Source organism: Canis aureus, chromosome 36, assembly GCF_053574225.1.
Source record: "Canis aureus isolate CA01 chromosome 36, VMU_Caureus_v.1.0, whole genome shotgun sequence".
NCBI classification, from domain to species: domain Eukaryota; kingdom Metazoa; phylum Chordata; class Mammalia; order Carnivora; family Canidae; genus Canis; species Canis aureus.
This window is the reverse complement of record NC_135646.1, coordinates 9,258,715-9,278,625: the sequence shown is the minus strand read 5'-3', so window position 1 is coordinate 9,278,625 and position 19,911 is coordinate 9,258,715. Positions and strand designations below refer to the sequence as shown.

Sequence of the window (19,911 nt, the reverse complement as noted above, 5' to 3'; positions counted from 1 at the left end):
ATGAAGGGACAAAAAGTCAAGACCCATCTGCCTATAAGAAACTCATTTCAGAATTGAAGATACACTCAGATTGAAGATAAAGGGATGGAAAATCACTTACCATGCAAATGGAAGTGAAAAGAAAGCTAGGGTAGCAATATCTGTACCAGACAAAATAGACTTTAACACAAAGACTGTAACAAAAGACAAAGAAGAACACTATTAATCATAAAGGAAACGATCCAACAAGATATAACAATTGTAAATATTTATACACCAAACATGGGAGCACTCAAGTACCGAAAGCAGTTAATAACAAACATAAAAGAAGTAATTGATAATAATACAATAATAGTAGGGGACTTTACCACCCATTTACATCAAGGGATAGATCATTCAAACAGAAAATCAACAAGGAGACAGTGGTTTTGAATGACAATTTGAGCCAGATGGATAGAACAGATATATTCAGAACATTCCATCCTAAAACAGCAGAATACTCATGCTTTTCAAGTGCACATGGAACATTCTCCAGAATAAATCACATATTTGGCCACAAAACAGGTCTCAACAACTTCAAAAAGATCAGTCATACCATACATCTTTTCCAACCACAACACTATGAAACTAGAAATAAGCCATAAGAAAAAAATCTGGAAAGAAGGCAAATACATGGAGATTTGACAACACACTATTGAACAATGAATGGTTCAACTATGAAATCAAAAAGGAAATTAAAAAAAATACATGGAGACAAATGACAATGAAAGCAGAGCAGGCCAAAATCTTTGAGACACAGAAAAAGCTGTTCTAAGAGGGAAGTTTACAGTAATGTATGTTTACCATAAGCAGCAAGAAAAATCTCAAATAACTGAACCTTACACCTAAGGGAGATAGAAAAAAAAAAGAACAAACCCCCAAACCAATAGAAGGAATAAATATAAAAATTAGAGCAGAAATAAATGAAATATAAACCAAAAAATAATAGAACACATCAATGAAACCAGGGCCTGTTTTTTTTTATTTTATTTTTATTTTTATTTATTTATGATAGTCACAGAGAGAGAGAGAGAGAGAGAGAGAGAGAGGCAGAGACATAGGTAGAGGGAGAAGCAGGCTCCATGCACCGGGAGCCAGACGTGGGATTCGATCCCAGGTCTCCAGGATCGCACCCTGGGCCAAAGGCAGGCGCCAAACCGCTGCGCCACCCAGGGATCCCCTGTTTTTTTTTTTTTTTTTTTTGCTTTGTCTTGTTTTTTTGTAAGATAAAGTTGATACACCTTTAGCCAGATATATTTTTTAAAAAAAGAAAAAAGAGTGATGACTCCAATAAAATTAGAAATGAACGAGAAAGAACATAACAGAAATACAAAGGATTATAAGAGAATGTTATGAAAAATTATATGCCAACAAATTGGACAAGCTAGGATAAATTCCTAGAAACAGAACCTCCCAAATCTGAATCAGGAAAAAAAAAAAAAAAAAACAGAAAATCTGAATAGACCAATTACCAGTAATGAAATTGAATCATTAATAAACAAACTCCCAACAAAGTCCATGACCAGATGGCTTTACAGGTGAATTCTAGCAAACATTTAAAGATTTAATGCCTACTCCTCTTAAACTGTTCCAAATATAATAGAGAAAGGAAATCTTCTGAATTCATTCTATGATATCAGCATTACCCTGTTACTAAAATCAGACACAACAAAAAAGAGATCTATCGGGCAATAGCTCTGATGAATATAGATGCTAAAATCCCCAGCAAATATTAGCAAACTGAATTCAACAACACATTAAAAAAAATCACTCACCATGATCAACTGGAATTTATTCCCAAGATGCAAGAGTGGGTCAATATTCACAAAGCAATCAACACAATGCATCACATCAACAAGAGAAAGGACAAAAACCATATGATCCTCTCAATAAATACAGAAAAAGCATTTGACAAGTATGACATCCATTCATAAGAACCCTCCATGAAATAGGTTTAGAGGGAATATATCTCAATATAATAAAGGCCATATGAAAAACCCACAGCTAACATCATACTTAATGATGAAAAAAATTAAGAGATTTTCCCCTAAGACTAGGAACAAGACAAGGATGTCCACTCTTAATACTTTTATTCAACACAGTACTAGAAGTCCTAGCCAAAGCAATCAGAAAAGAAAAAGAAATAAAAGGAATCCAAATTGGTAAGAAAGGAGTAAAACTTTATTTGCAGATGACATGATGTTTTATATATATAAACCCTAAAGATTCCACTGAAAAGCCTACCAGAACTGATACATAATTCAGGCAGTGGCAGTATATAAAATCATGTACAGAAATCTCTTGCATTTTTATATCTGAATAATGAAGTAGCAGCAAAAAGAAATTAACAATCCCTTTTACAATTGCACCAAAACTAATATAATACCTAGGAAAAAACTTAACTAAGGAAGTCAAAGACCTGAACTCCAAACACTACAAAATATTGATGAAAGAAACAGAAAATGACACACAGAAATGGAAAGATATTCCATGTGCATGAGTTGGAAGAACAAATATTGTTAGAATGCCCATAGTACTCAAAGCAATCTACAGGTTTAACACAATCCCTATCAAAATACCAACAACATTTTCCTGAGAACTAGAACAAATAATCCTAAAATTTGTATGGAAGTACAAAAGATCTCAAATTACCAAATCAATCATGAAAAAGAAGAATAAAGATGGAGGTATCACAAACCCAGATTTCAAGATATACTACAAAGCTATAGTAACCAGAATGATATGGTACCGGCATAAAAATAGACACATAGATCAATGAAAGAGAATAGAGAACCCAGAAATAAACTCATGAATATATACAGTCAATTAATTTTCAACAAAGAAGGCAAGAATATGGAGTGGAAAAAAGACCATCTCTTCAATAAAGTTGGGAAAACTGAACAGCTACATGCAAAAGAATAAAACTGGACCACTTTCTTACACTATACACAAAAATAAACTAAAAATGGGTTAAGGATCTAAATATGAGGTCCCAAACCATAAAAATTCTAGAAGAGAGCACAGACAAGAAGTCCTCTGATGTTGGTCCATCCTTCTAAATATGTCTCCTGAGACAAAGGAAACAAAAGCAAAAATAAACCATTGGGACTACATCAAAATAAAAAGCTTCTTCACAGGAAAGGAAACAACCAACAAAACTAAAAGGCCACCTACTGAATGGGAAAAATATTTACAAATGACATATCTAATAAAGTATTAGTATCCAAAATATATAAAAAACTTATAAACACAAAAAAATCCAATAAAAAATGGGCAGAAGACATGAACAGACATTTCTCCAAAGAAGACATACAAGTGGCCAACAGACACATGAAAAGATGCTCAATAATCATCATTAATCATCACAGAACTGCAAACCAAAACCACAATGAGATATACCTCATATCTGTCAGAATGGCTAAAACCAAAACACAAGGAACAAGTGTTAGCAAGGATGTAGAGAAAAATGAAAAGTTGTACACTGTTGGTGGGAATGCAAAATTGTGTAGCCACTGTAGAAAACAGTATGGAGGTTTCTCAAAAAATGAAAAATAGAACTATCAAATGATCTTGTAATTCACTACTGGGTATTACTTAAAGAATATAGAAACAGTGATTTGAAAAGATATATGCACCCCTATGTTTATTGTAGCATTATTTACAATAGCCAAATTATGGAAGTAGCCTAAGTGTCTGTCAATAGATGAAGAAGAGGTGTAATATGTATATATACACATATATATTTATATTTATATTTATGTATGGATTATTACTCAGCCATAAAAAAGAATGGCTTGAAAAATAAATTAAAAAAAAAAAAAGAATGGCTTGTTATTTGCAACAGCATGGATGGATCTAGAGAGTATAATGTTAAGCAAAACAGATTAGAGAAAGACAAATATATGATTTTATTTGTATGTGAAATGTAAGAAACAAAACAAATGAACAAAGAAAAAATAAACTAGAAAGAGACACTTAACTATAGAGAACCAACTGTATGGGTGGGAAGATGGGTAAACTGATGAAGGGAGGATTAAGAGTCCACTTCTCATGATGAGCACTGAGTAATATATACAATTGTTGAATCACTATATTATATACCTGAAACCCCTGAAACTAATATAACAGTGTATGTTTACCAGAATTTTTTTAATTTGTACTTGGTATTTCAGGGAATATGAATTATCATAATGATAACTGAGTTCCCAATAACTGTCCCTTAGATAATTTTATCAGTCTAGTAATTTAACTTTGTCTTTAATTTTAAAGGAACCCTTCATGCAAAACAAATTAAGTTGAAATCTTTCAACAAAAAAGAATATTCTCTTTTTGTGAGCAACTAGTTTAAAGAATTGGGTAAAATATGCTCACTATATTCAAAAATACTCTTTGGGTGAAGTTGAGAGGATATTAGTCATTATTCAAAGTATAAGCGTCAGAAGGATGATATATTCTGGTTGCTTCCCCTAGAGCAAAAAAATGACATACATTTTTATAACATCTTAATATAAAACACTTATCTAAAGTTGTGGAGGTGTTTTTTATTTTTTGTTTTGATTTTGCTCACTAAGGCATTGTTGAATGTTGGGTACACTGATAGGCTCTTTGAGCTCTAAAAGAATAAAAGTCCCCTCCTTATTCCCAGGAAGCTAATTGTACAATAAGATTCTTGGAGTCTATAAATGCCATTATGGTAACCACAGAAATGAAATTTTGAAATATTTCTTGTACTTAAATAGAAATTAATTTTAAAGTATTCCTAGGAGCAAGCACAGATTTAGCTGGAAACTGGAGCTGCACACCCGAGACATGTTTACTCTGACTCATATTGCATTTTAGTAAGGGCAGCTTAATCACAGTAGGAGAGAACATTGAGCCAATCAATAAAAGTTCATCTGGAGGTATTAGGGCATGATGTAGAGGATAAGAGCATGAGAGCTCTGGAATCATATAGCCCCCAAGTCCAGGCTCCAATACTTAAGTTGTGTAGCCTTGGAGAAGTTGCTTTCATCTCTAAGCCTCATTTTCTTCTTGTATAAAATAGGATATGTGCTAGCACTGTTGAATAGAAATATAATGTGAATCACATACATAATTTTAAATTTTTAGTAGCCATGTTTTCAAAAAGCAGGTGAAATTAATTTTAAAATATATTTTATCACATATAATCAATATAAAATTATTAATAAAATATTTCGTATTTTTTCCTGAAGTCTGAAATCTGGTGAACATTTTGCAATGATAGTGTATTTTAATTTGCACCAGCTGCATTTCCAGTGTTCAATAGCTATACGTGAGTCAAAAATGCTACAATAGTATAGTGCAGGTATATATCTACCCTATAGGGTTGTAGTAAGGATAAAATGAGATAATATGTATGGAGGACTTAAAACAGTGGTTGGCAAATAACAAGAACTAAAAAAAAAATATATATAGTGATGAAAACTGTTACTACTACCACTGAGGATTGATTACAATAGTCTATGTATTAAGCTGGGGGAAAATGCAAAATATATGACACGCCCCTGTTCTCCAGTAATTACAAGGTTAAGAAGGTAAGACAAACACACAGTTAACTATAGTTTATGGTATCTTATTATCACATGAATGGTATAAATAAAATGCAATGAATGCTCAGAATAGGAAGATCTCCACTAAGGATGTCTTACACCTACAAGATGAAGAAAATAGTTTTGAACTGAGTTGACCTTTACTATGAAGATATAGCTGAGGGCCATGAAAATAGCTAAGAAAAATATTTCACCAGGGGGAATAACAGAAGCAACAATTGAAAAGTGGGGAAATGAAAAATATATTCAAGAAATGATGACATATCATTTTATGGAGAACATAGGATTTGTGTAAAAGTGTACTTGGTTAAGTAAATGCCAAGTTGTATGGGAGTGTAGAGATCTTGAAAGTCCTACTAGGATACTAGAACATTATTCATTGTCAGAAGGCAATAGTAAAAAAATAAATAAAAAATAAAAGGCAGATTTTCTTATTTCATCTTAGCTGTTTATAAAATGAGATGATTGGATCTAAAACAAAACCTGAGAATGTCAGAGTTATAAGAAACCTCCTTGTTGCTGTTGTTCCTGCTGCATTGGGTGTTGTTCTATTCAAATTTATTGGAGTTACATAATTGAAAACAAAAACATAGGAGTTAATATGCAGATTTTAAAGTAATGAAATTATAATTAAAAGATAATTTGGTATACCATCTCAATAGTCTTGACAAATGAAAGCAAGGACTTTAATATTGTGGACATAACCGTTTTAAATAAGCAAACTATAGAAAATTGGAAAAGAGAATGGATACCACTTGGGTTGATCTTAGAGAAGGAAAAAAGTTGAGAAATGAATGTCACTATAGTTTGAAGTCTGGAAAACAGAGAGAATATAGTATCCAAGATAGATTGGAAAAACTAGAGATAATTTTGCTAGAAAGGCGAGAGGGATTTAACATGAATCTTTATCAATTGGGATGATTTTTAATATGTGCATTACATATATAATGCATAATATATGCATTACAAGATTATGTATTTAAGAATTAATGAAGATACATGTCTCCTGCAAGAATATAGATGTTTTAGTTTCAGAGTTTGACAAAGTAGTAGAATCAACACTGAAGAAAAGACGAGATTAACACAAGCAGTAAGCATAAGAGCCTATTTATCTATAAATTCAGTGGTATTCAGGGACCTAGGTGGTTCAGTCAGTTAGGCATCTGCCTTTGGGTCATGTCATGATCTCAGGATTGTGGGATCAAGCCCCACATTGGGCTCCCTGCTCGTGGAGAGTCTGCTTTTCCCTCTACCCCTACCCCCACCCATGCTTGCTCTCATTTGCTCTCTTTCTCAAATAAATAAAAATCTTTAAAAAAATTCAGTGGCATTCATAGAAAAACCCCAAAGTACCACACTTTTTTTTTTTTAAAGATTTATTTATTCATTTAATCATGAGAGACACACAGGCAGAGACATAAGCAGAGAGAGAAGCAGGGAGCACAATGTGGGACTCGATCCAGGAACCCTGGGATCAGGCCCTGAGCCAAAGGCAGATGTTCAACCACTGAGCCACCCAGGCATCCCCCCAAAGTATCACTCTTATCTGACTCTTAATTTATAAAAGACATACTCAAGTGAGTAAATGAAGCAAGACTTTTGGATAATAAAAATTTTTATCTAAATCCTGAGTGAAGTAAGTCAGTCGGAGAAGGACAAACATTATATGTTCTCATTCATTTGGGGAATATAAATAATAGTGAAAGGGAATATAAGGGAAGGGAGAAGAAACGTGTGGGAAATATCAGAAAGGGAGACAGAACGTAAAGACTGCTAACTCTGGGAAATGAACTAGGGGTGGTAGAAGGGGAGGAGGGCGGGGGGTGGGAGTGAATGGGTGACGGGCACTGGGGGTTATTCTGTATGTTAGTAAATTGAACACCAATAAAAAATAAATGAAAAAAAATAAAAATAAAAATAAATAAATCCCAGATTTACCTTTTCTGAGTCCCATTTTTCATTAACTAAAGAGGGAAAATCTCTACATCTGAGGGTTAAGTGCAGAACATATGAGGTAACATAGGGAGCTCTAGATGCCCAATAAATGATGGCTAGTATTTCAGGTCATTCTGATAAACCTGAAAGAAAAGAAATGTACCATATCTTATCTACTTAAAAAATGTCATAAGAGTCTTTGTACTCCAACTTATAGCGCACCTTAACTTATCATGATTGGTATCAAAAATATTGTAACCTGAGGCACCTGGCTCACTCAGTCAGTAGAGCATACGACTCCTGATCCTGGGTTGTGTGTTCAAGCCCCATGTTGAGTGTAGAGATTACTTAAAAATAAAATATTTTAAATATATATATTGTAGTCTTTTCTAAAAGATTTTATTTATTTGAGAGAGAAAAGGAAAGACTGAGAGAGAGCATAAGCAGGAGGGAGGGGCAGAGGGCGAGGGAGAAGCAGGTTCTCCACTGAATAGGGAGTCCAATACAGGCAGGGCTCCCAGGACCCTTAGATCATGACCTGAGCCAAAGTCAGACACTTAAACAACTAAGCGACCCAAGTGCCTATATATATATTATTTATATATATATATAATATTATAATAATAATTTATTATTATTTATTTATTCATGAGAGACAAAGAGGCAGAGAGAGAAGCTAGGCTCCCTGTAGGGAGCCTGATGCGGGACTCAATCCCAGGACCCTGGGCTCACACCCTGAGTGGAAGGCAGACACTTAACCCTGAGCCACCCAAGTGCCCCTATATATCATAATCTTAAGGAGAATTAGTGTTGTTTAGGAAGTAAGTGCAAAAAAGTTTAAAATAACTCATGGCTATTCTAAGTATATTCTTAAATTCAAATTAAATTTTCACACATGTATGTATTGATAATTAATTAAAAACTCTTCACTTTGAAAACATGCCAATATTTCCTTTGCACATTCTATTAGCATGCAATTAGGACTTTCCAATTTGTTGGTTTACCCAAAATGATTACGTGTACCAAGATAAAATTTTAACACTTGATTTTAATGGGCTAATTCATTCTATAAACTTCTTAAAGAGATTCTATTGCTAATGTGCTTAAATAAGTAAGTATATTCAAATATTCAAGTTTTTTTACCAAATCCAATTGAGACAGCTTTGCTCAAGCCAGCTTTTTCTCTCCAGCATGCTTATTTTGTTCCCATTCTCTAAAGTTTGGCCATCCTAATAACAAATGTTAACAAAAGAAGAGAAGCAACTCATTTTTTATCTAACTATTCTAATATTTATATTCTATTCGAAAAAGAGTCAACTTGGCTATTTCTCTTTTTAAATCAGTGTTAATTAACTACTCTGTTTTTTAATCAGATATTTTCAATCTGTGGTATTCATGGAATACGTGCATTCATAACTTGTATAATTATTCTTGTTAGAATACCATGCTAAGTGACATTTTAAATAATCTATTCAGGAATTACATGTTACAAGACAACTGTTTTGCTTAAATTTTGCTATAACATTTTAACAAAATATTTGAAATATAAATATACAATGTATCACTTATTTTTTGTTATTTCACATGTTGAAGGAGACATGAACTTTAACATAAACATTAGTACACGTTTTCATAAATTTTCACAGTACAGCTAAAAATTTTATCTTTACCATATTTTTATTTCATTGACCAAGTTGCAGATAAATATTCTTCCTAAATTTGTCAGTAAGACTCTGATATTGGGATGACAAATGATTTCTATCCTGATTTATTTTTAATTGCCAATCACCAGTACATTTAGAAAGATACCTATACATATGTCTGTAAATACTCCACTTTCTAGAGATACTACCAATAATCATACTGTGATTTTTTTTTTTTTTTTGAGAGTGCCACCTCTCTCACACCAACTAGACACTAATGTAGTAATTGACCCATCCTGGTAAGTAATTCTGAAAATCTTCTAGCCTAGAAATGGTTCAGCATCTCAAGTCCCAGTAAAGTTAATTTTAGGTCAGACATTGTATGCCTTGTAATAATCCCATATACTTTAAAGTTGAACATTATAAATTTATACACATTTTAGGAATAAGTTATTATATACATAATCATTATCTTGCAATCTTCTGTAAATGAGTTAGTTCAAGTAAACATGAAAAACTTCACCATAAAGTTACTAAAATCTGTTCGATAGAAGACAAATTTTTGAAATACCTGAGGCATGATGCTGCTGAATTATATAATCCCATCATTAGGTTCTAGTAGTATATTCTCTATTTTATTGAACTTTCAGAAATTACCAAGAACCTTCATAAATGTTTCCAATTATGATTTTTACAGATTTGACTTCAACAAAAGATAATGGTTTAAAGCTAAATCTCTTCTTTTTCTTTATGAGCCTTGATTCTGTTTCCTTTCAAAAATAGAAAATAACATTTACCTCCTTCCTATCTGTTGCATGAAGACCACAAGAAAAAAGTTACTTGTTTGACTCTTAGGAAAGTCACAAACAGCAATTGTCTATAGAGTGAGACTAGAAGTGGAATCCATATGTAATGCCTCTGTCAGCAAAGACTTAGTAGAAGAAGGTTTATAATAAATATTCACATCTGCTTCTTTGGACACTCTAATCCATCCTAAGGATCTTTGCTGTGTCAGGTTTTGTTCTAGATGAAGAAGCCCAGTAGTTATAAAGGTTTGTAAATAGACTATATTTATCATGGTTAGCTTTACTTTTATAACTTTTTTTAAATTTTTTTTATTTTTTACTTTGATAACTTTTCTGTTTTTAAAATATTCATGACTTTTGGTGTATAATTTGTGATTAAATATTTCACTGTGACTTTTATGGCAATATCATTAAAGAATTTTTTACTATGAAACAGGCAAATTTTATTTTCACAATATATCACCTACTTAAAATCTATCAATAAGGCATCATTGATAACAATCCTATGCTGGATGTGAAAACACAATGACTTAAAGCCCAGGCTCTTTAAAGTGATTGTGATTTAATGATAGTTCCCTCCATACCGAATATACCTCCTCTTGAGCAAGATACTTCACCTTTCTAAACCTCTCTTTGTTCATCCATATAATGAAGTTAATATTATTTTATCATTATATTCTTGTAAAGATTATATGAAACTATTCACATCAGGTACAAAATCAATTGATATACACGGTTTAATCAATTTTAAATGTCATTACTGGAATGATAATATGCCTTCTAAGTATGATTAGATAATCCCATAGATAGCCCTAGTATCATACTTATTTACCCCACATACTGACTTTATGTAAACGTATTTCATTATTTTTACTTACCTCTAAATTCCCTGATAGTTTGTTACCAGACTTCTTTAATAAAAGCATTAGAATTGGGCTGCTGATATGTTTTTAACTTGAAGGAAATTATTCACTAAAAATTATACAGTATAAAAATTATGAGAATACTCTGTGCTATATTTAGCTCTTATGTAATATAAACTTAGTTTAACAGAATTTTGAATTTTAAATTAGAGTAAAAAAGCCTAAGTCATCCTTGAACTGGAGGTATTTATTTTCACTTCAACTCCAAAAAAGGTTCATAAGTGTCATAATGAATGTATATTATTATACCTAAGTAAAGATTTAGCATAATTACAAGTTAAAGTATAATGCAAAATTTAAAATGTAAATTATCCATTATATAGGGACAGAGATTTTGAACCTATGCTTTGGACATCTTTTCACAAATAATTCACTTGAAAAACAAACCTGCATTGCTTCATTGCTTTCACACTCATTTTCTCAAAATTATTTATTAATCCCAAATATAAGGAGATTAGGAGGGCATTTGATAAAGTGGGTGGGACATTAGGTTTCACTTCCTCATTTTAAAATTTTACAATCTTATTGACATGTCTTAATTTGCCTGGAATTATTTCCTATACAAATGAGTTAGCTCATATTTAATGACTGACATCTAATATAACAAATTACATTTGAAACAAAACTGTGTATTTCATTGCTTATAAACTATGACTGCCTGAAATTAAACTTTGCTATTCTCTCTCTCTCTCTCTCTCTCTCTTCCTCTCCCTCTCCCCCTCCCTCCCTTTCTCCCTCCCTCCCTCCCTTCCTCCCTCTTTCTCAGGTCGAGTTTTAGCTCAGGCGAGTGGCAGTGGGGTTATCCATTTGCTAGATCTTAAATCAGGGCAAATCCACAAATTGATGGGCCATGATAGTGAGGCTCACACAGTCGTGTTTTCTCATGACGGAGAGTATTTGTTTTCCGGAGGCTCTGACGGCACTGTTCGAACGTGGTCTTGATGGTCAGCATATCCCACTGCGGACGGCATTCCCTTTAAGGCTTGAAAATACCTTGGGTAGTCAGTCTCAAACCAGGAAGTATCTGGTTAAATATGCCAGCAGGTAACATTTACAATTTGCTTTAAAACATGCTTTGGACATGTATTTTAGTGCTCATACTGACACCAATAAAAAAAAAAAAAAACACAACTTTTTGCTCATTTGTGTCTGGTTCTCTTTTTCTTCATTTTGATAAGAATTTAGAGACAGAGCATCTTTGCTAGGGGTTTGAAAGAAACAGCTTTACAATGACGCCTAATGACAGACTAGATGAATTACAGGAGATTGATTTTGAATGTTAGAGAACAAACTGCAGGAGAACAGGGCTACTTTTTTTTTTTTTTAAATCGAATCCAAGCTGCAGGAAGACCTAAAGTTTAATCATATAGCATGGAGAAAGTCTTTCTGCAACAAAAGGGTCAAATAGAATCGAGGAGCGTACATGTTCACAGATTCTTTGACAATGATCATGCTTTATCTATTAATAATCATCAAGACTGCAGATGGCTTAAATCTAAATGCAATGCTCTTCCAGAACTTTCATCTCTGCAGCCCATCTAAGAATGCATTAGGTATAATTACAATGTTTTGTATTTTTTGTTGTAATTTCAATGCCAATAAGTATCTCGTGTGTAAAATGTCTTTCCCACTCCTAATGCATGCATCGGCTGTATAAAGTGCGACTGCTTTAGAGAACACTCTAGCCTGGTCTAAAGAAGCAGCTCCGGATTTCGGATTTCACCGAGCTGGGCTCAGAAGCCAGTTGTTGGCGCTGTCCGTGGTGCTGAGGAATTCCCGGCTGCCGGCGAATGAGCTCCAAATCAGCAGTCTGCAAACTGCTCTCAGTGATGCAGAAACCCAGCTAAAGTTGCTCCTTTCCTTCACGTCCACAGTTAGTATTTTCTGGTGTGTAAGAGGGGATTCAAGCAACATATTGTGGATGATGCTGATGGTACTGCCAGCGGAGTGGGCTTTAAGCTACAGCATGCTATTGCTGTTTGTGATCCTCAGAGCCTAGCCAAATCACCTCTACTGCCGTACCAAACACTGTGTAAGTGAACTCATGTGTGGAGGAGGCGTAATCAGCCGGTAAATTTCATAGAAGGATCTGAGAAAATGCTAAAAATAAGTTCAACATGATTCTGCTACTGGGGTCTGGATTTCTACAGGACCAGCATTGCTTCTTGCTTTGAATTCTGAAGACAGGTCCAAAGCATATTTCTTATGTGTGTCTGCTGTGTTTCTCTCTGGAAGGGCGGGAGACTGCTTCTTGACTGTGTTTTGAAATGGGAGGTAGAAAGAATGGATTACCTTTAATTCGTGCCTGAAAATGTATTCTTTGGATAACTAAAGAGGAACTGCTTTCCTAAAACATACCTGATGTTTTAGTTCGTATTGGTCTATGACTCCCACCACCACCATTAACCTCCAGAGTGATTAGGTAAGTGTATCTTATGACATGAGTTATGTTTGTTTTCTCAAAGAAATAGATGCAGTCATTTTAAATCATATGTAAAAATATAGGGAGGGGGGAAAGTTTAGCTGGAAAGTGGTCCTCAGTTTAGCAGTGTTTGCTTACTTAATAAAAATCTTCAGATAAACATTTTATTTCATTTCTCTAATATTTCTTCTCTTAAATAGTGTTTTTAACTACACTAGAGCAGCTCTATTATGAAAAGGGATTTTTTTAATAGCCTAAGAACTTTGTTATATTGAAAAGAAAACCTTGTTTTCTCCATGCAGATTTAAAAATGTATTTCATATAATAAAAGCATGTTTAAGGTTTATATAAAGTAGACATTATACCCCTATTTTTATCTTTAAGTTTACATTTATCACAACTTGATATATTAATGCCTACCTGTAGCTTGCAAAGAGATCAATTTCTGTCTATGTCCTTTTGAAGCAGAATGATATGTGTCTTTTATATGGCTTATCTTGCATGTATTGGCAGACACTGCTGGAATACTATAAGGAAGCACAATAGATTCCTTTCTTCCAAGATAAACTTTCTAAATATGTGAGAGATGTATAAATGCATGGTTTAATCAGTAAAATATATATTTATGCTTTTTTCAGAAGCTTCTGTTATGTTTGTGGCCTCTGTAGTAATTTAAGAGAAAAAAATGCTTTGTCAAAGGGAGCTTCCAGCTTCTCAAGTAGAATTATAGGTTTGCATTTTTTTTGTTCTGTCATGACTCATTATTTTTGACATATTTTAAAATAAATCTATCTCTTTTATCATTACCTACCCAAAAGGAATTCTAATATGAGAGAGCAGTTTTCTCTTAAAGGAGGGCATAAATATACTACCTTCCATTTTACTATTACTTTGCATAAGATAATTTGCATATCTTACTTAAAATGCAAATATAATAGTTGATGAAGTATCCTTATGTCATCTTTATCATGTTTTTAAATGATCACCTGTATATGCTATACTGAAAAGGGATGATTTATCATTACTCATTATATTCTGAAAATATACCAACAAATAACATTTATAAATTATCTGAGAATGTCCTATATACAGTCTGAGCAACATTGGCATAAAGCCAATAGCATTTAGCTAGATAAATGAACTATCCGACAACACTTTTTCTTACCTATTAGTGTCTAAAGTCACAGTTTCCCCAAAGCCTTTGTATGAGTTAGTCACCCTAAACATTTAAATAAGAGCCCACTACTAACACTCCACACCAAGCACTAACACTAAGTGAAGCTTTTAAGAGTCAATGTCACTAAATTAATCATACATATTTTCTGTGAAAGGCAACACCTCATCATTACTTTAAGGAATTTCAATAAATAGTTTTGTATTGGCATTTTTGTGCAAATTGACCAAATGCAAATATGTTTGGGATGTCAAAAAGAAAGGTATATCCTCAAGACTATGTGAATGGTATATATTTTACATTGAAGTAATTAATTCAAATAGCATTCCATAAATACTAGATTCAAATTGCCATTAAAAAAAAAATCTCAGGTGCATCTTTCCTGCCCACTAGGAGCTTACTTCCTGAGTAAAATAAAGTTGTGGACAATGATAACAAATAAATTTATTTTTAGTAAATCCTTTTCAATACATGGAGTTCTCTTGCACTATTATTTAAATTTTTCTCTTATTCACTGTGGAATGGTTGTACTAGTTTTCTTAATAGCTATGTTCCAAAATCCATATTTATGGTTTCTGAAACAAGAAATACATTTGAGACCACTGCTATTCTCCAGTTATGGGAGTGAAGTAGGAAGACCTTTATACTAGCTCATCTCAATTATAATTTATATTAGACTATTGGTCTCTTCTCTTTCTTTTAGAAGTAGATGTTTTCTCACTAATCTCTTAGTTTTTATACAGATAATTATATCATATACATTCTATCACTGACTAATCCAGCTTAAGGAATAATAGAGAATGTGGATTCCAACATTCTTGAGCCATCTGTAACTACTGTAATCACCTTTTGAGGCTCAGTAAAACCACTTCTACAATTTAAACAAAGCCAAACCTTGGAAATTCAGAGGGTAAATCTGAGCTTACGATTCCTAGGTGGAATAAAGGACAAATTTTAATGCATGTATTGCCAAGAATAAACTCCCCAAACTTCATAAGAAGCATAGATAGTTGCATGAACTTAGTCTATTTGAGGTCTGAGTGTCTTCCAGACAGATCCCAAATAAACAGATTAAGAACAAGGGCTTATGTAAATCCATATTCTCTCTATATATGTCAAATTCTTCTTTTTAAATATTTATTTTCAGCCTACCCCTCTTGTATTCCCATGGAAGGAGCTGAGTATATTTAATATTAGGAGCACATCCAGAAGCCTTTGAGGAGGGGGATGGCTCTTCATATTCATGAAGCTTGCATACTTCTGTTGGTCATCCTTGGATCAGTCACCTCTGCTGCCATCAGTCATGAAGACTACCCTGCTGATGAAGGTGACCAGACCTCCAGTAATGACAATCTGATCTTTGATGACTATCGAGGGAAAGGGTGTGTGGATGACAGCGGCTTTGTATACAAGTTGGGAGAACGCTTTTTCCCAGGGCATTCCAACTGTCCATGTGTCTGTGCTCTGGATGGACCTGTTTGTGACCAGCCAGAATGCCCTAAAATTCACCCAAAGTGTACTAAAGTGGAACACAATGGATGCTGCCCTGAGTGCAAAGAAGTGAAAAACTTTTGTGAATATCATGGGAAAAATTACAAAATCTTGGAGGAATTTAAGGTATGAGTTACCCTCCATATTCATTCAATACTAATCTTTCACACCATGTATTTCATAGATTACTACATTAAAATTAGAGTTGGAAAAAGTTACTTTTAAATTACCCCTTAACTTACGGTATTGTGATTTCAGTTAGCCTGCGTACCGCTGTGGTCAACAAAGAACCAACTGGCTTGTTGATAGGTGTATTGAAGGTTTCACGATAACCTCCTCCTTCAGAAGTATTCTGGGCATGCTTAACATCTTTTATTGCCCTCAATCATTTCCTTTGTGTTATTACAAAATATGTTTTCTGAGGGAAATAATTATGTTTATAGATCATGTGTTTATTTAAAGCTAATGTTTAAATATTGTAAGATCTTTTTACGTGTGTGTGGCTTATAAGCCTGTATTGGGAGTCATTTAACTATGGTCTAGAATTCTATTTAGTATGTGGAAATGCAAGTGCTAAGGAGACACACTTCTGAGCTGTGGTCTATATATTAAGAATATGCATTGGGCCTACTCGTTATAGAGCACCATCCCCATTCTGTTCTCTGCTCATTAGATTTTTTTACTTGCAGGCCCCCAAAGAGAACTGAATTTTTGTCCTAGTTTGTTGTCAAAGGTATTAAAAAGGGGGAGGTACTATTATTCCAGCTTCCATAGTATTTCATAATCTTTCTTTTTTGCTTATGTCATATTTTCAAGTAATTTGGAGTTCATTTTTATCTCTGCTTTGAGTCTCTTTTCTCAAACAGCTAGTTGTAATTAGGATGTCCTACAAACCAGATCTGAACCCTGAGGGTATAAATTATTGTATCAGAATGTTCCCCTTAAATGTAATGGCAGTTTGTGCCTTGGAGTGGCTGTCATACTGATGGCTTGATATGAAAAATTTTCATTTCATCTAACCAAGTTCTGTGAAAGGTGTTCAGAATCTTATAAGCAAAAGAAGATATAGCTAGTTTTCAGTGTCACTGTTCAGAAGAATGTTCAGTTGTTAGCACTAACCCAACTCCCTTCTTTACAAGAGTCAAATGCTGGAAGAAATCAATATGTGGGGGGGGGGGGAAGGTTTAAACTGATCATGATCAGAGTATTCTATGTATTGACATTTCATTGAATTCAGTCCATTCCAGGTTATAGGTTCAAACCAGTTGTAATTTACCCAAGAAAACCCAATCACTTTAACTAGATAATCTTAGGACATGAAGGGAATTTTAACAGTTATCACATTCAACTTTGTATATAAATGTTATTCTAGGCTCTTCTCTTTCATCTGCTTACCATATTTTGTTGTACGATACTGAGAAGTAAAAAGCTTAAAAGTCTAGCAAAATTACCATTATTTACAACAAGTAATAGTTTAACAGTATAGTACATTTATTAACAGCTTTACGATCTATAAAATATTGGATACATCTTGACATAGCTATTTTTACTTTTAGAGTAATGAAAGTAAATGCAGGTACTCAATACAATTTGATTCTAGACATGACTCTAGAATCATTTCACTCTTCTCTAACAAAAATACTTGCTGAGATTAGAGTGCAAAGAGACATTATAGAATAGCCTAACCCAAGCAAAAGAGTACATTGAATAAAATTTCTGAGATTTATGTAATTTGGTCATTAATATTTAATAAATAAGAAACTATCTGAATTTAGTCAACTCACTACTAAAAACACTACAGTTTTTCCTCTATTTATTACATTATTTTATTACAAAGGTAATACCTATCTTACCATCTCAAACAATAAGATATAAAGAAAAAGTTAATAAATACTTCACTCTAATTATATGTCCCTGCTATAGTCAATCTATCACCAAATGATGTGTACAACTTTTCCACCTGACTCTCTATGCCATGAGATTGTTAAATTTTCAATAAAGAAAATTGAAAATAAAGACTTTCAATAAAAAAAGAAAAGAAAGAAAAAAAATGAATGAAAGAAAACAGCTGCCACTCTTTTGCAAGGATTTAGAATTATAAGAGCTATAGTGATTATCTAGGGTTAGCCCATAAGAATGAAGAACCAAGTCCAAGAAAGTTTGTTACTTGTCCAAAATCATCTTGTTATTTAACCCACTTTTAAATACTGCTGTTCTAACAACCTCTCAGAGAACTTGGACTCAGCAGTCAGATAGATCTGGATTCAAATCCCAAATTTATCATATAGATGTAAGACTTTGAAAAGACTCCTTAAGTTTTTATGAGTCACAGTGGCATTAGCCGTAAAATGGCCATAATTATAGTTACTTTTCTTGGGAGGAGATATTAGAGTTAATGAGATAATTTATGAAAAAATAGCAACCTTGTGATGACTGGTACACAACAGATATTGACTAAATGCTTGTTCCCTTTCTCCTTAACTCTAATGTGCGTGGACTTCCTCTAAGTTTACAGTTCTTCTATGTCTTTGCCTACATTTTATTATGGAAGCTCATCTTTAAAAGTCACTCAAAGGATTCCAATACTTTTTTTAAAGGCTCTATTTATCTAAGTGTACTATATATACCTAAGTAAATATCAGCCATAATATTATTTTATTCTCTTCCAATTTAGCTTATAAGAGACAAGTAACTAATTTCAAAAGATAAATGGAACTTTCACATAATTATCTTGGCATGTTATTAAGAAGGTTTTATATATTTTTACATATGTTGGTCCAACAAACATTTTGGGGCTATTTGGTGTACAAGACACTGTAGATGCATGTACCCTGGAAAGTAAGATACCTGGAAGGCAAAATCTCCACTCATAAGGAAGGCATGAAGAATATGGAAAGGGAATGGAGAGAAAAAACAATTTCAAGTATGTGATTGTGAAGCTCAACACAAAGGAACTGTGGTGTCAGAAGCCCATCAACATGGTATGAGGTTTGGTTGGACAAACTTTCTTGTTCTTCAGCATGGTCAAAGTTGAGCCTGTTCTTAAGGAAGTAATTCATATTGATCTGGATAGATTAAAATTCCAAAGAGGAAACTTCTTGAGCAAGATCAGAGATTACTATGAAATCTGTAGAGAGGAGGGAGATGGAAATAACAGAAAGCTGGGTGTTACTATTACGCTATTATAATAAGAGAGGTAAATTTGTAGATATGTTTTGGACAGTAGAGAGGAGAACTTGAATATCAGGCCAAAATATTTAAATTCAGTCTAAAGAATAACAAGGGATAAAATGCAGCTTGTACACAGAGATGACCTACTTAAATGTGTCTTTAGAACAAGATTACCTTTTAGCCAAGTATAGAACTGAATAGAGGTAAAGAGAAATTAATGGCTAGGGAAGTAGGGCTGTTGCAGAACACAGAGAATGAGATGACCAGCACGCATGAGGATAAAAACAGGAGTGTCTTCAAGATAAAAACCTAAATTCCCTACTAGAGACTCAATTCTACTCATCAATTTCTCCAAGTATCCCAAACTCTCAGTGATTTCTCTTCCCTGCCTCTTTTTTCACCGCTGTGCTCCTGTGTTAATCCTACTAGACTATTTCAAAACTCCATTTAAATCTTATCTCACCTGGACAGCCCTGTACTATGCAGCATCCTGGGCTGGGTCTCATAGCCTGCCTCTATGTTTCCACAGCATGCTACTCACACCATTATAAACAGGAACAGAAATCATATCCCAATACTATCAAGACCTGTGTATCACAACTTATTTCATTTCATAACAACACTATGATGATGATACCTTAATTAGCACCTTTTTTTACGGATAGGAAAATTGAAACACCAAAGTATAAGGTAGTTTGTCCAACATCACACAGCTCTAAACTAGAACTAGGATTCACACCTAGGTAGCTTGCCTGCAG

At 33.5% G+C, this 19,911-nt stretch overlaps 2 protein-coding genes across 6 annotated transcripts in view; both read left to right on the top strand.

Moving 5' to 3' along the window:
- SPAG16 (sperm associated antigen 16) overlaps positions 1 to 12,037 on the top strand; it is a 911,935-nt gene extending 899,898 nt beyond the window's left edge. For all 5 annotated transcript variants that reach the window (XM_077885066.1, XM_077885063.1, XM_077885062.1 and 2 more), the window contains one exon: positions 11,662 to 12,037. In XM_077885066.1, coding sequence (XP_077741192.1) covers positions 11,662 to 11,716 — 55 coding nt within the window. In that variant the 3' untranslated portion in view covers positions 11,717 to 12,037. The remainder of the gene's footprint in view (positions 1 to 11,661) is intronic.
- A 149-nt stretch (positions 12,038 to 12,186) lies between these two features.
- VWC2L (von Willebrand factor C domain containing 2 like) overlaps positions 12,187 to 19,911 on the top strand; it is a 155,286-nt gene continuing 147,561 nt past the window's right edge. The window contains exons 1-2 of the mRNA XM_077885074.1: positions 12,187 to 13,317; positions 15,639 to 16,108. Of these exons, the coding sequence (XP_077741200.1) occupies positions 15,719 to 16,108 (390 nt within the window). The 5' untranslated portion in view covers positions 12,187 to 13,317; positions 15,639 to 15,718. The remainder of the gene's footprint in view (positions 13,318 to 15,638; positions 16,109 to 19,911) is intronic.